Genomic DNA, 17,963 nt, shown 5'->3' with positions numbered 1-17,963 from the left:
TTAATGAACCCAAGTATCAAGAACTCACAATCAGTATTGTACACAATTTAGCAGCCACAATGCTAAAGAAGATAACTTGGAATACCATATTCCATACAACAAAAGATACAGACTCATGAGGAGAGGAAGAAAACTTGTTAAGCAAATTATAATAACATTTTTAAAAAATAGATCTTTTTTGAAATAGAAGACTAACATACATTCTTAATGAAAAAACAAAATTGTGTGTGTATGAAACTTTGAAGTTCAAATATCAATGTTTAAAAAAACATAAAAAGGAAAACATGAATAATCATTGTATAGTTGGAAAATCTTGAACCCCTAAAGTAGTGATGGGCAAGCTTTTGAGCTTGGCATGTCATAATTCACCAAAAAAACAAGCATAACTTGGGTAGTGTGTTACTTTGAGAAAAAAAAACACTATAATTTCACGATATTTAAATTTTAAATTTAAAAAAGTATAATTGTAATATATGAATATTTATTAAACCAAAACAGGTAAATTAATATAGGTAGAATTGTCATCTATAGTGCACAGAATGTCTACACTACACTATAGCAAATGTTTCACCCTCCAAATGCAGCCCCATATTTCTCTGTAAGGGGCCACAGGTCATCAAAAATGGCTACGTGTGTCAGTGCTGACATGTGTGTCATAGGTTTGTCATTGCCCTAAATACTACATTGCCCAAACTTCCTTTCTCTGTTAACTAGAATGCTTTTCCTTTTGTTTATGTTTGAGTGGTCATGTTTTTGTAAGTTATGAGCCTCTGCCATGTTCTTCCTCTTTTGCTCTGGCAAGTGGGCTGAATAACTAGGTCTCTTACTTTATTCGTAAACTTTTAAAATATAATAACATAATAATTTGAGTATTGAATATCAATTTTAAAATCCACATTTTTGTTAACCACGATGGGATAGAATCCTCAAATATTTTTAAGAGAGATTTTCAGTTGTTAGTAAGTTTTTTTTCTCTGGGCATGCCAGCCCACCTGCTTTCCACCAACCCTGAGGCCCATCTCCTGCTGCCCCTGCCACTTCTCTAGTCCATCTGATTAAGTCAGTGGTCAGCATTCCTCACCACTCCTCGTCTAGCTGCCTGCTTTCTGCCGCTGCTCTTACTGCTACCCTGCTACCCAGCCTGCCTGCTGTTTGTGCCATCATTCCTGCCCTGGCCCCAAAGTGTGTTGGGAAGTCTAAGAGCTGCTCCGCTGCAGAGGGTGAGACCCCAATCACTTCCCCCACCCCACATGGGTTTTTTCCAGCCTGCACTAGCTATTTTTTAAGCTAAAGTCTTAAAGCTGACCTTGGACTCCTGGCTGAGAGAGATTTGCAATGATTTTTTTTAAAGAAAGGGGACTCTTTTGCCATCTTTTTGTTGAGGGCAAGGAAAGCCTAAAACCTTAGTAGATTTAAAGTCATTTTTTGGGAAATCAAACTGCTTTTCCTTTCTCTCTCCTAACTAAAAACACCAGGGATAGCCAGTTCTCTCATATACAAATACCCTATTATTCTCCAGCAAGATTTTACCTTTTTGTGTTTAATATATAAACAAACTTCTATTCAGTGTCTTTTTTTTTTGAGGAATAATGTTGTTTCAAAGTATGCTTGAAACTCTAAAACAATAGTTAGAGTTGGTAAAGTTACAAAATGCAGTTTGGATCTGCTTAATTCTTTTCCTGAGAACTTTTGTGCTGGTTGAATACCTTGCATTTGAGAGCTTGACTAATCTTAAGATTCAGGGGAGAAATTCATCTCCTCACATTTTGGCATTTTGGTCTACCCAACCTCTACACTTCATCCCATATGAGGGTCACCCAAACTATGCTCAGTGCAGAATTTTCCCTCACTATGATGAAATTCAGAGCTCTGAAAATGAAATTAAAATGGATGATAAATATTGGGGAGGAGAATGAATCTTAAAGATATATGGGAGGGCAGCTGGGTAGCTCAGTGGAGTGAGAGTCAGGCCTAGAGACAGGAGGTCCTAGGTTCAAACCCAGCCTCAGCCACTTCCCAGCTGTGTGACCCTGGGCAAGTCACTTGACCCCCATTGCCCACCCTTACCAATCTTCCACCTATGAGACAATACACCGAAGTACAAGGGTTTAAAAAAAAAGAAATATGGGAGTTAATTGCTTGCCAACCTTTTGAGCTCTGTCTCCCCTCCTTAATAGTGAACAAGTCTATTGTAAAAAGGGTAAAAAGGGTTTTTGACTATACTGCTTGTAACTTGTCATTTGCTTATATTATTATATTTGCTGATTTCTTTAAAGTTTAAATTTTTTACGTTTATCTGTATTAATCTAATTAATATCTATTCTGTTATAAGATTTTTATCTGTAACATTTCCCCATGATTTTACTGAACAACATATCACTTTAATAAGCCCATAAGTCTTATGCATCCTGGATTTGTCATCTCAACTATAGAGGTCACATGTTTCTTATAGAGCCTTTTTTTTGCCTTTGTTAATTGTCACATACATGATGATAGAAGGACTCCATCAAAAGAGGTTATAATTGTATACAATCTTGAAGAATATAATGACTTAAGAATTTAAATTGTAATTTTATAAGGGGTCTTTAGAAATGACTTTAGATACTCACTACCTTCTGAATGGATGATAGGTATATATATATATATATATATACATATATATATATGCATATATATGCATATATATAGGTATAAATAGCACAAATTTGGTACTTTATTTAAATGTGCATTATCTGCTCTATTGCTGTTTTGTTTTTATAAATCTGCTATTTTATAAAAATCATTTGCACTCACACAGTAGATCATGGCCAAGTTTAAAAAGGAAATGGATTTCATTTTTTGGTGAGGAATCTTTGTATTTTACCTCTCCTTGGCTGACACAGTGTGTCACTGATTCTAAGCTATATATTTTTTATTTTAAAATATTTTTATTATTTTTTCTTGTATTTTCAATATAGTATTTGAGTACTTTGAAGTGCATATAAATAATATATTTTTTTTATTTTGCAGTAATATGTTTAAAATACATTTGTTCTAATATTAATGCATAACCCCAAAGCTTTAATCTATAGAATAATGCCACTGATTGTTTAACTATTACAGGACTTTGCTTAATGATTCTGCCTGATTCCAGAAGAAGAAAATGTAAAAAGAGTCACTGCACAGTGCTAAAGATGCAGAAAGCTAACCTTCATAGTGCCAATAAAGCACAAGGTCAAAGAGACCAACCAATCCAGTGAGATTGATGTAATTTTGAGCCAAGACAAGAAGACTTGAACTTGTTTGGGGTTCAAGGTTGTGGCACTTAACATATGTTAAGACACAAGACTTCCTCAGAATCACATTTTAACAAACACCTCTTTAGCTGCCATCCTGGCTCCCATTTGCTCCTATAATCAAGTCCCTTTTCTATCTTTCATTGTGTGGCAAACTTTCTGTAGTCCTGGCTACTGACTAGGTAACTGCATAATTACTTACATCACTTTAATTAGGTCCTGATTCAAGTACCTGTTATACTTTTATTTTTCCTTTGCTTAGACTTTTTAGACATAAGACTTTGACATTTTATATTTCGTCCACAAGTTATTTTTTTCTCTTTTATATGGATTTTTTTCATGTCTTTTATTTCTTTTGCAATTGATTCATATACCTTATAACTCAGCCATGTATACCTGGGTGATCCCTGTTTGTTATTATCCACCTCAGGGGGTACTATGTTATTGTTGTGAACTTTAATTTGAATTTGAGAAATTTTAGGATAAGAAACTTGCTACCTCCCAGAATCCAGAAGACGAACCTGTTTGGAGAAGGCACCATGAACATGCCTGCAGAGACCATATGCTACACCAGAAGATCCATATTGGACTTTGGGATGTAAAATTGAACTATGGGGGGTTGAAAGCATTTGCTTTGAATGTATACTCTTCTTTTTTACTTTTTTAAAGCCTTAACTTCTACTACCATACCAATGCAACCACCAACAATTTGGAAATTGGTCTTGATCAAGGACACATGACAAAACCAGTGGAAATGTGCGTCGGCCATGGGTGGGGGGAGTGCGGGGGGTGAAGGGGAAAGTAGGAGCATGAAACATGTAACCATGTTAAAAATGATTATTAATAAATGTTAAAAAAAAGCCTTAACTTCTATGTATTGGCTAGTAGGTGGAAGAGTGGTAAGGGTGAGCAATGGGGGTCAAGTGACTTGCCCAAGGTCTCACAGCTGGGAAGTGTCTGAGGCCTGATTTGAACCTAAGACCTCCCATCTCTAGGCCTGACTCTCAATCCACTGAGCTACCCAGCTGGCCCCCTATAGTCTTCTGCCAAAGGGAACTGCCCCCAAATTGTTTTTTTTGCCAATGTAACAATCATTGGTTCTGTTCTCTTTTCCTTTTATCTACAAATTATCACAATTTTTAAGTTGTTTATGTTCTCATGGTCCTTTTGGGGAGACTTGTCTTCCAAATAGGATCACAGAGGGGGAATGTATAATTGGAAAATCTTGAAACCCTAAAGACTGCATTGGCCACAGTTCCTTTCTGTGTTACCTACAACGCTTTACCTTTTGTTTATGTTTGTGTGTTCATGTTTGTATAAGTTATGAGACTCCGCCTTGTTCTTCCTTTTTTGCTCTGGCAAGCAGGTTGAATAGCTAGGTCTCTTACTTTATTAATAAACTTTTAAAATATAATAATTAGGGTATTAAATATTAATTTTCAAATCCACACCAAAAAGAACAAAGGAATGATAAACTGTTTACTTTCAAATATGAGAAGATAATACCTTCTGTACCTTTTCATCATCAGTGGTCAGAGAGGGAGTCTAAATAGAACAAAAGCCTCAGACTTATTTTGTTATGTGTTGATGATTTTAGAAGAAGGCAAAGAGAAGGAAAAAGGAATAATTAGGAGAATAGGTAGAGGAAAAGAAATGTTGGAAAAAAAGTATCTTACATATTCAGTGTATACAGGTACTCATATATTCAAACAAGAAGGAGGGGAGAGAGGAAGAGCTGATGCTTTAACCTCAATCTCCTTTGAACTGGTCAAAGAAGAAAAGACATTCACACACACAATTTTACTTTAGAGTAAAGGTTATGTGGCCCATCTTTACTTCTTCACATACTCTAGATCATCTGAACTGCTTCTTTTCCCAGTCAGGAGAAAGCATGATTGCCATAAAACACATTGAATTGTCTTGTTATCTAGAGTGTATTAAATCTGTCCTTTTATTAAAAACAAAATAAATAGAATGAAAAAACATAAGAAAATATGAAGTATCTCATTGAAAAAACAAGTGACTTTGAAAACAGGTGAGACAATTTAAGAATTATTGGACTACCTGAAAGTCATACTGAAAAAAACAAAATCTTGGACATCATAATAACAGAAATTATTAAAAAAATCTGCCCAGATATTCTCAAATAAGAAAATAAAATAGAAATTGAAAGAATTCATAAATTACCTCCAGAAAGAAATCCCCACATGACAACTTCCATGAATATAATACCCAAATTTAAGAGCCCCCCAGGCCAAGGAGAAAATACTGCTAACAACCAGGAAAAAATCCAATTCAAATGCCATGGATCTATAATCAGGATCACACAGTACTTAACAGCTTCCACATTAAAGAACTGGAAGGCATGGAATATAATACTCAGGAAGGTGAAAGATCTAGTCACCTATCCAGTCACCTATCTAGTAAAACTGTGTATATTCTTTCAGGGGGAAAATGGACATTCAATAAGAAAGAAGATTTCTAAACATTCCTGAGGAATAAGGCAGACCTAAACAAAAAATTTGAAGTCCAAACACAAGACCCAAAAGAAGCCCTAAAAAGGAATGATGAACACTTTATTTCTATGTGAACTGAAAAGATCTCCCTCCATGAACTGATGCATAGGGAAATGAGTAGAACCAAGAGAACATCATACATAGAAATCTCAACTTTGTAGAATGACCAAATGTAAAAGACTGCTATTAATAGTGATGCATCTATCAAGAATAATCCCATGGAATTTATGAAAAAGAATGCTATCCACATCTAGAGAAAGAAATATGAGAGTAGAAATGGAAAAGAAAACATGATTTCTCATTCAGTTATATGGGTATATGATTTTGGGTTGTAATTTTTAAAAGATTACTCTATTACAAAACTGAATAATATGAAAATCAGTTTTGAGTAATAAGACATGTATAAATCAGTGGAATGACCTATCAGCTCCAGGAGGGGAGAGGGACGAGGGAGGGGAGAGAACATGAATCACGTAATCATGGAAAAATATTCTAAAAGTAAATAAAAATAAATTTTAAAACTTTTAAAAGATGATGAAAATAAAGCATGCCATCTTGATAAAGTAAAAAGAAAGACACTTGTTCTTGAGCATTTAAAAATTAAATTTCTACTCAGACAGAAGCAGGTAACAGTTCTTTATGTAATTAATGATACACTATTTCATCAAAGATTTCTTGAATTTCAAGGACTGTTTGAGGTTTGTATATGTAACTTGGAGTTTCTCTTAGTTTACAAAAGCTCATTTGCAAGCTTCTTGTAGACTACTAATCATGAGTTTTTATTCTACATTTGTTGAATTGTAGATTCTACTTTTTCTTGTTTTCATTATATTTCCACTATATTTTGTTTTATTTTCTAAGATGTAAAGAAGTAATAATATGTATTAATTCTAATAGCACTTAGAGGCTTATCTATTTAAGACTCCAATGTTCCATTTATATAGCTAACTCATTTGTTAATTCTTTAGGGGGAAAATAAAACAAACATCAATCACATCAGTTGTTTAGTGCCATGTAAACTAAAGAAGATGGCACTCACATTTTCATTTAACTGAAATTAAAGGGTCATATCTTCAACCTGCTTTAAGACAAGGAAACCTTATACTGATGATTGAAGGGAATAACTAACTTCAACTACCATTCATGGCCTTGTCCTCTATAATAGTTGGTCCTCGGGGGACATATTTCTTCCCATTTTAACACATATGACTTAGAAGTGAAGTCACTAACAGCCCAGAAGTCATAGTTTAATTGTTCCTCCAGGGCCTAAAATGACATGATTTCCCAGGGCTCTTGACAGCTGACCTTTGGAAAATGGCTGGGCATAATTGCCTTTCTGTTCCATCCCTACTTATAGATCAATGAATCCACAAACTAATGAGCACTTAGAAAAAGGATCTTCCAGTCATTACCTTCTACTTGAAAAGGTAAGATTTATAAGAAGTGAGAAACAGAAGCTCCTTTGTTATGAGAAGAAGAAAAAGACCTTACCATAAGAGCAGGTAATAAGAAATGTATATTTATATTTTTATGAGAGGTCTCTATATCTCTACAAGTTGTCAAAAGTAAGTATGGAAAATGGAGAGAGAGAAGGAGGGAATGTGGGAGATAAAGATAGATTCAGACAGAGAGAAAGATAAATGTAGATAGGGAGGGAGAGATGGCAGGAGGGAGGAGAGACAGATGTAGAGTCAGAGAGAGTTCTTCCTCAAAATAGGAAGTAATATATTTATTAATATGAATAAAATGTGTTATTTCAGTTTTTCCTTTCAAAATTTCATCTTAAAGTTTTTGATTGAATCAAAAAATTCTTTATTATCAAGCATTTCTTTAATGAGAATTTTCTATTAATGCTATAACTACTAGTACTGCTACTTCTACTACTACTGCTACATCTTCTTCTTTTTGTCTAAGTCAGTGATTTCATGGATGTGCAGAGGACATTTAGTATGGAAATTTGTTTCAGTTTAGCACCTGCTGTACCTCGTTATTTTAGTTACCTGAGATACTAAGCATTAGTCTTTGGTCCATTCATATATGTGTCAGAGATAGGACTTGGATTATTTCTTTCTGACAATAAGATCAACCTTCTGTCTATTATTCTCCATTGCCTCTCACATCATATGATATGTATACTTGTAATGATATATCGTAAGCTCTTAACATTTGCAAATCATCAAAGATGAAGGTTTTTCCTGTGTGATTTTGGTATGAAGTATAATTCTCCTTTGCCACTTGATAGTCTTTTTATGCACAAATAACCTATGTAATATAATAGAGAATTTGATATATTTGCATTATATTTATTTTAAGTATATATTTATATATTATATTCAGTCTCAGAAATCATTTTAATTTCCCCAACTTAGGTTAGATAATGGTGATTACTGCCTTGAAGTTTAGCTATTTCCCTTTTGGGGATCATACAATCATGACAGTGTTTAATCCCTTCTGTAAAAGATAGCAAGGCATAAAAGAAAGTGAATTGAACTTTGATCAGAAGATTTTTAATTGTAGTTCTAGCTTTGCCACTCATTATTATTTCCACAGTCTTGGGCAAGTCACTTGGACTCTGTGAATCACAGGTTTTTCATCTGTGGTCTGAACATAATTACATCAGTCCCAGGTTTTGCAGGATGGCGTGAGGATGAAAAGAAAGGTAATACATAACTTTTCTCTATAAAGGTGTATATATTTCCTTAATGTCTTCATTCTTTTACTAGAAGAAAGAGAACCTGGGAGTTCCAGGAACTTTCTGTCATATGATTATTGGGACATTATGGATAACTAGTTAACTTTTCCTTTCTAATTCCTTAGTCAATAAGGTCCTTATAGAATTTGTTTCAATTAAGCAATTGCCAGAAGTATACAATGCGTCCTTCACTACACCTCTTAATTTTTCTAATTTTTAATTTTTGTTCATTCTTTGAGTCTTGGTGAGGACGGTGGCAAGAAGTGGATCCCGACATGGGGGTCACAAAAGAAGGGAGAACAATGTGAGATAAGAAGTGACAAAAAGAAACAGAGGCCAATGACTGCTGACTCATCTTTTTCCTTTCTCTTTTACATAATATTATCTCTTTCTCTTTGACTCTGTTTCTTCCAGCATCCTGATTTGCAAGGTTCCCAAGTTTCTTTTCATTGTCTCACCATGGAAAAATAATGATGATAACTCATGTTTACAGAGTACTTTAAAGTCTGTGAAACTTTTTAAATTTCTTTGCTCATTGGAGTTTTGTAATAAGATTTCTGTGACAGCACCTCTAATATTGATTCCTATTTTGCAGATGAGGAACTCTGAGGTCTCTAGAGGCAAAATAAGAGACTCACCAATGTTTCCACAGCTAGTTAAATACAGAGGCCAGCTTCAAATCCAGATTTCTCTGGACTCCAAATCCAGAACTTTAATTATTATTTAATTATTCTTAATTTATTTTTTAATACTAAGAAGCCAATAATATTTTAAATAATCTTGCATGAGTCAGTCCACAAATATTTATTTCGTACTTTCATTTAAAAAATAAATCCTTGCCTTCTGTCTTAAAATCAATACTAAATATTGATTCCAAAGCAGAAAGAGAAGTAAGAGCTAGGGATTTGAGTTTAAATGACTTGCTCAAGGTCACACAGCTAGGAAGTGTCTGATACCAGATTTGAACCAAAGACATCCCATCTCCAGGTCTGGCTCTTTATCTATCCACTGAGCCACCTACCTTCCCGTATTAAGTGTCATGTACTGTGCTAAGTGCTGGAAATGCAAAGAAAGGCAAAAAATAGTGTTTGCCTTGAAGAAGCACAATTTTTCATGGGGGATGTTACATGAAAATGATTACTGGCAGTCAGAGGTTAAGTGATTTGCCCACAGCATCTGATGCTGGATTTTAACTCAAGTATTACTTACTCCAGGATTAGTATTTTATCAGCTGTACTCCTAACTGCATGACTTTGAGTCACATCTCTGTATGATTCTTGGATTCTGTTTCTGATCTTGGTTCTGAGACAGTTTGCATTACAGATGCTGAAAACTTTCCAGCACTTTTTGGCCATCCACCTCCAGTATCTGTATCTTGGATATACATTTTATTTTGGGACTGTCACAGTACAAGCAAATCATGGCCATCCCTCACAACCCACATTCAGATGAATGAACTTTACCATGGAACTTATTTGGTCTCACCTCATCTCTGGGCTGAGGGTTGGAGTAACTTTCATCAAAAGACATTAAAGGTACTCTAAAATGTCAGATGAAAAATAGCATGATTTATCTGAAGGAAGATTGTGTGTGTGTGTGTGTGTGTGTGTGTGTGTGTGTGTATGTTTGATTTAAATCTTGAGGGAGATTGAATGCCCTAAGAGAAGACCTCACCAATCAAATAATGTTTCTCTATTTTTAATCTGTGGTATAATAGAGTTGGATAAATTGTCAAAATTTAATTTTGGGATATTGAAGTATCTTGAATGTGCTTAATTTTAATGCAGATCTTTGTTTTCTTCTCTTTAGTGAACAAAGTAATGTATTGTTGATTGGATTTTGTGGGCATACACCGATGAAAGGAAAACTGACAACCTACTGACATGGCGTCAAATAATCAGTCATCAGTGACTGAGTTCATTTTAAAAAGTTTCTCTGAAAATCCTCAGTTTCAGATCTTTATCTTCAGCCTCTTCTTAGGACTTTTCATAGTGGCTTTCACAGGTAACTCACTCATTATTGCTGTGATCAGTCTAAATCCAGGCCTCCATACTCCCATGTACTTTTTCCTTATAAATTTGGCCTTGATGGATATTCTCTCCATTGCCACTGTGGTGCCCAAGTTGCTACAGAACTTAATGACTGAGAATACCATTTCCTATGGTGGCTGCATAGCTCAAATATATTTCCTAACTTGGTGTTTGGGGGCTGAGCTCTTGCTTTTCACAGCTATGGCCTTTGACCGGTACGCAGCCATCTGTCAACCCCTCCACTACAACACTATGATGAACAAGGCAGTTTGCTGTCTATTAGCATCTGCAGCATGGGCTTTCAGCGGGACCAATACAACCATCAACACTATCATGACTGTACGCTTGTCTTTCTGTGGACCCAATGCCATTGATCATTTCTTTTGTGAGATTCCTCCATTATTGCCTCTCTCCTGCTCCCCAACTTACATCAATAATACAATGACATTTGTCGCGGATATGTTCTTTGCTATTATCAATTTTCTATTTATCTTATTGTCCTATGGCTTCATCATTTCCAGCATCCTGAAAATCCAGACAAGGGAAGGGAAGAAGAAAGCATTTTCTACTTGTTCTTCCCATCTGATTGTGGTCACTATGTATTATTGCACTATAATTTACATCTACATTCTTCCTGCTATGGGTCAGTCTCTGAATGAAGGTAAACTAGCTTCAGTGTTTTATGCCATAGTGAGCCCAGCCTTAAATCCTCTGATCTACTCCCTGAGAAATAAGGATGTGAAAATAGCACTCAAGAAATTATGTCCTTTCTTTAGAAAATAATTGACCATTTGGCAGGTTGATATAGCTCAACACATGGGATTCAAAATAGCTACTAAAGATAAAATTAAACATACGGTATTGCCTGGGAAAACTTTAAACTTCATTACTCCTGGTAGGCAAAGCTCCTGAAGTCAGGATTTGTTCTTAGATGAACCACATAACTCTGGTTACATTGTTTTTTTTCTTGAAGACTTTTAATACAAGAAAAATAAGTGTGTGAGAATAAAAAAGAGACATCAGAAATATCATACTATTTCAGATCCAGGGTTTAAATAGTATAGAATTTTATTGCTAAGACATATTCATAGAGATAATTCATTTGAAGGTATGGTTGCATATTCTTTCTGATGTCAACCAATTATGTGAGCTATATTGGAGTTTTTACTGGTTGTCCCTAAGGGATTAAAGTGAACCTGACAGACTTCAGATGGAAAGGAATGGCCTCATCTGGGTCTTTCATACCACAAGAGGACTTTTCTGGATTTAACTGAGGAGTAAGGAAAAGGTTTCTCCTTGCTCTCTCTCCTCAACCAAAGAAAAGGACTTCAATCAAGGATAATTGTATTAGGGAAGTATTTTGATGACTGCGGCATCAAAGGTATAAATAAAATATAAAGAATAGGAACTCAACTTGATTCCATCTCAAGAGTAGAAGAGACCTAAAACTTAGCTAATGAGGTGTCAGCCACAAAAAAAAATGAATGAACAGAAGAAAAAAAATCCAACATTTTTACTATTCCAGGACTGATCAAAGCAACAACCCAGGAAAGGAAAATAACTCAAAAATGCCTCTAACCAAAACCTAAAAATAAAATATGGCCAAAAGTCAATTAGAATTCTTCAAAGAAATGATGAAGTTTCTTTTTAGTTACAAAAGATAGGAGATGTATGGGAAGGAAAGGAATTATCATTTATATGGGGCTATTATGTTCCAGGAACTGTGCTAAGCACATTTTATGAATGTTATCTCATTTGTTTCTCACAACAACCTGAAACATGGATTGTCCATATTTTGCAATTGAGGAAACAGAGAAAAACAAATGTTAAGTCACTTACCCAGCAAAATAGAATTAGTGAGTATTTGAGGTGAAATTTGAATTCAAGGTTTCCCATTTGCAGACCTAGTGATCTACCCTCTACCCCAATGATTGCTCCCAAAAAGAGGAGAGAGGAGGAAAAAATGGAAATAAAGCTTGACAGTTTAACAGAAGAGGTACAAATGTCTAGTCTAGTAAAGATTCACTAAAAATAAGATTAAACAAAATTGAAATGAATGATTCTAAAAGTAAACAGGGATTTTAAAAATAAAATCAAAAGAATGAAATTGAGGAAACACTAAGATCTCTCTCATCAAAAAATGAACAGATCAAAATGTGATACTCTAAGACTTACTGTGCTATAACTCCCAAGAAGCAGTTATTTGGTTACTCTTCTATTAGGATCTATAGTTCTTAGTAGAGGAAAGTAATGGGAGATTAGCTCTCAGATGTGGATAGAGATAGATATATATATATTTCTTAATATACACAATGACAGTATGAAGTTGAGGACTCTCAAGTATATAGATCTTATTTTATCAGTTTGCTATTAATTTTGATCCAAGTTCAATAGAATTGCCTGAAATCCATGGGAAAAAAAGAATTTAGATATTTTTTAAGAAATGAGTAAAGAAAATATCCAGACATAAAAATAAGAGGGGAAAACTGAAAAAAGAAAGAATCCATTGATAACCTCATGAAAGAAATCACCAAATGAAAATTCCCATAAATGTGATAATCAGTATCCAGAGCTTCCAGAAAGAAAAAAATATCACAAGAATTAAGAAAGAATTAAAATATTGAAAAAGCATGATTAAGACTGAATGAGATTTAACAGCTATCACTTCAGAGAAATGGAGAAGATGGAATGAAATATTCCATGTGGTAAAAGACAAAGGTCTGTCATCAACAATAACTTACATAGTAAAACAGAGTATTATCCTTTGAATATAGACTTTCAGTGAAACTGGTTTTCAAGTAAAATTCCTGAATTTTAAAAAAGAACTGAACAAGAACTTTGAAATACACTTCCAGGACTGTTTATATTTTAATTGAAAGGGAAGATAATATTAAGATTTCCTTTAGAACATTTTATCATAGTGATCAAAGAAATAAACAGATACAAGACAAATAAATAGTTTCATTTTGAAGATACAAGGAAAACAAGAAAAGAAGGGTTTGGAGAATATACTTGAAGTGGAGGTGGGAAAGAATGGGGAAAATTATTAGGACATAAATTGTGTAAGTAGAAATATATTCAGCCATGGATGGAGTGGGGGAACTACAGTGGACTTTAAACTGATGAAAAGAGGGCAGAACATACAAAGTTTAGTGAATGATTACATTCAACTGAAAAAGTTATGGATAAGAAAAAGAAGAGGGGAAAAAGGAAATATAACAAGGGTAGAGTCATTGAGTTTTTTATTATTAAATATAACAAGCCTAAAACTTTGAGAGAGGATAGTGAAGAGAAGGTTAAAAGTGGGGAAAGAGTAAAAGTTTTAAATGAACAAGGAATGAAGAGTACGGAGAAGGAAAATATAAAAGAATAAAATAGAAGGCAATAAACAGTTATCATAACTGCGATTGTATATAGCATTAACTCATTCATAAAATGGAAGAGGTTAACAGAACGAATTTTTTAAAATGACTCTTTCTATAATGAATATACTTGAAATATAAAGACTATATAGAGTTGAAATAAAGGGGTGGAGAAAAGTTCATTATGTCTCAGATGAAAACAAAAGCAAGGATGCCTATTATAATTTGAGAAAAAGCAGCAGAAAAACAGACAATAAAAAGAGATAAACAAGTAAACTGTATTTTGTAGATGGGCAAAATGAGCTGATTTTAATACTCAACATATATAATCATCTAATGGTGTATCTTATAAATTCTTAACAAAAAGGAAAGATTAATTTTAAAGGAGAAATTTTTAAAAAATGATGGAGGACTATCCACATGCTCTCATAAGTCCTAGATAAATCTAACAAAAAATAAATAAGAATAATGTAAATAGAATCTCATATATATTATATAATCCTTTGACATTCTCATTTTAATAAAGTTGTTTACTGAAGGATTAATCTAGAAAACTATTAAAAATCAACTGGAAACTAAGTAACTAAATTCTGTAGAATGGTTGGATCAAAATAAATCATAGAAATAACAAATAATTTAATAAAAAAAGAATGACTGTGAATGGGTAAAAATATTCTCGAAAGCTGCTTAGAATTTTTAAAAGTTAATAAGCATCAAATGTCCTTTGAATACTGTATATATGCATGTATATATAATATATTTCTATGGAATTCATATTGCCATTGAGGGAGTTTGTTCTGTTTATACCTCTTTTTGTTTTTCTCAATAGGGTTAGGAAGGAAGAAAGGTAATAGCTAGATTTTCTCTTAATTTTTTAAAATAAAGAGGTGGAGATGTTTCAGATGTTAACTACTGCAAGAATTTTCAGATGAAATCACTGTATTATTAGTTTTATTTTGCTACATGGCTCATCAAGTTGCAGTAATCCATAAATATTTGTAATGTAAAATAAAATATCAATAAAGGTAATTAAAGAGTAGTCTAGATGGATTAGACATTAACAAATTTACACAGACTCTTCTGTATTTTCTGTCAATGCAATCTCCTGTTTGAACTGAACTCTAAATTTTTATTAGTTTGAATTTCAGAGACAGATGGAAATTTATACATTATGGATATCAAACCATGCCTGTATACAAATTCCTTCTAAAACATCTAAAGTCTTTGTTTAAAGACCTTGATATTGATTTTTCTGGAGAAAGCCTCACACATCTCTGAATTCCTCCAATTGTTATGAAGATTTTCCTTATAGCTAACTGAAATAAATAGCCACTGGATGCTAAGTAGAAAACTTAATCCCCTTCATTTATGACAGGTCTTCAAATACTTAAAGATTACTATAAGTGACTGCATCAGCAGCCTTCACTCCAGGGGTGAATAGATCATGGATTAACAAAATGAAAAATGAGACTTTAATATTGCTCAGTATTTACTTTTCATTTGGGTCCTCAGCAGCATAGGGAACCAATATGCTTAAAGTAGAATCTAGTATTATTAGAAATGTAAGATTGATAATTAATATCCAAATACTTCAAGTATTATAATTTTATAAGATTTATTAATAATAACTGGAAGTGAAGGATAGTGATAGCCTTAGTAAGGAGGAGGATCCCAGTCCAGGCGTGAAGAAGAGAGCAAGAGAGCAGGGTTACAGGAACTTATTTACAAAATGTAAGGACTGCAAAATGGGGAAAAGGAATTCTGGGAAAAATAAAGGAATTCTGGGTAACATAGTCCTGGGGCACAAAATTCCATTTACACAGAGCTGAAGATCTTAGAGATTGATTTTAGAAGAATTAATGAGAATTCTAATGGATTGAGCTCCAGATAGTTTATGCATTATGTAGTTTTATTTTGGAAAAGGGTTTTTCTTATTTACTAGTGAATAGCACAGAAACTTTCATTTGATTTCTTTTTAACTTGGGCCATTTGCTACCTGTGCTCAACTATCACACCATCCTATTCCTTCCCATGGGCTCACCACATTGGTACTAGACTTAGTATAGGTCTATAATGAGCTTTATTCTTTACTATAGTTTGGAATTCCCAATCTCAAGCATTTCCATAGCCCCAGTCTCCCAGATAGCCAGGCATACCAGTTGTATGCCACATGATGAATGTTTGATAGCTGAAGCTGAAAGAACACACTGAAGTTTGATGGTTTTAGAAGCAAAAGTTTATTACTTACAAGTCAGAAGGATAGCATAGATGCAGCCCCCTGAGCTTAACTCATTCCCACTAGGCAAATATGTAAATAGCAATCCTGGTACTGCATAGGATAGATGTACTCAAATTAAAGGACACGATGGCATCTGAGACTCAGCTTTATGGGTTAGTGCTGAGGATGAATTCAGTACATAACAAGGTAGAGCAGCAAACAATTAATAAGAACTCCCTACAACAGGAAAAATGGAGACCATACATGGAGAATTTGACCTTTGTCTTGTCTAGAAAACTAGTAAAATTGTGAAATTATACTCCACTGGGGTTGTCTTCAGAAGCCCCCAAAAGCCAAAGATATGCTTGGTGTATTTCTTATAGTGGTGGATAGTTTTTGTTCAAGGAGCCTCTTTGTCACTTTGATAGGGATGCCCCAGAGGGACTTGGAATATAGAGTGCTAAGAAATCTGACTCACAAAGCAGACATCTGTATCTTAACAGGGTAGATGGACCACTTATCCTTTGCAGAGTCAATGAATTCCTCAGAGGCTTATAAAGATTTTTCTCACTCAGCCCAACCAGAATGATGTCAATAATGTAAGGAAGTACTGGCCCTGTGGGGGATATAGCCAAAGAGGCTAGCTTCATACTGCCCTTTAGTGGTACATTGTGGGACTGGCTGTTCAGGTCACTTTGAGGAAAGACAATAAAGATGTACTCCATACTTTGCCATGTACAAGAAAATTGAAGGCATTAGACAAATAAACAACATAGCTGTCTACAAGAGCAGTGGTCTGGTTGTCATTGCTAGTAACAATGTGTGGGAGCACTGAGGAAATGGAAATAACCTTTTTGTTGAGCGTCCTGTAGTCAATTGTCAAGTGTCAGATATCCCTGGCTTTGTTAACTAAGCAGACAGGGCTGTTCAACAGGGCCCCACATATCAACCCTCTTTCCAGGATATTGGTGATTTTCATGCTTGTCCCTTCAAATAGCCAATATTGCTTCCATTGTACCGGGAGGCTAGGTGAGTCATAGGTCAGTCTCCAGATGCCTACAATGGTTAACACTTGGACAGCTCTCTGATTATGGGGCCATTCCCAGTGCTTAGCAGTGCTCATCAAACATTTCAAATGGTCATTTCTTATCTATGATTGACTATTTTATGAGAACTACAATCATAGTTCACTATAGGAGCTCATGTAGCCCTACACAGACAGTGGCAGTCCGTCAAATATTGAGGTCTTATCTGAAATCAGGCAGGGTAATGGGGTGCTCCTAACAAATGGCACTTGCTGGAATCACAGTCATTTGGGCCCTGGTATCCAAAATTCCATGAAAGAGTGAGTTCCTGTATGTGAATCACATAATGATGACAGTCCTATTGTGAAAGACAAAGGCAGCAGGCTGGGCCTTATTTCACCTGGGTGTCTTTGAAAGGGATCAGGTCAGGGCAGAAGCAGACAGCACGTTTCTTCCATAGGAAGGGTCAAATTATTAAAGGCAGTTCACAGGGTCTTGTTCAGAAACATCCTATGTAATAGGCTAGCTTTTCCTCCTTATTCTTGACTTCCTTTTCTCTGTCCTTGGACTCAAAGTGGGGATCTTATTCTCTATAAAGCTTACTTATCCCCTTCCCACAGGCTTCCTTATGCTACCTAATATTTCACATTCAGGGATTTGTCTTCTTTAATACTCTATCTTTTTTGGTCACAGAAATTTGTTTTCTTTAACACTCTGATAATCGTCCTAATAAAATAGGTGTCAGAATTTCCCTTTAGGGATCTTCCTACATCCCAGAGCTTCTTTCCTATAGCACATATGGAGGCTCTATCTATCTCTTCTCTTTTTAACTCCATGGCATAATA

The 17,963-nt window shown here is 34.6% G+C and overlaps 1 protein-coding gene across 1 annotated transcript; it reads left to right on the top strand.

Moving 5' to 3' along the window:
• The first annotated feature begins 10,366 nt into the window (after positions 1–10,366).
• LOC123236456 (olfactory receptor 13A1-like) lies at positions 10,367–11,296 on the top strand. Its single transcript, XM_044662854.1, has one exon. The coding sequence runs from the start codon at positions 10,367–10,369 to the stop codon at positions 11,294–11,296; it is 930 nt and encodes a 309-aa protein (XP_044518789.1).
• The last annotated feature ends 6,667 nt before the right edge of the window (positions 11,297–17,963 follow it).

This window comes from Gracilinanus agilis, chromosome 2, assembly GCF_016433145.1.
Source record: "Gracilinanus agilis isolate LMUSP501 chromosome 2, AgileGrace, whole genome shotgun sequence".
Classification (NCBI taxonomy): Eukaryota; Metazoa; Chordata; class Mammalia; order Didelphimorphia; family Didelphidae; genus Gracilinanus; species Gracilinanus agilis.
Note: the sequence above shows the minus strand (reverse complement) of the source record. Positions and strands in the feature narration are given on the sequence as shown.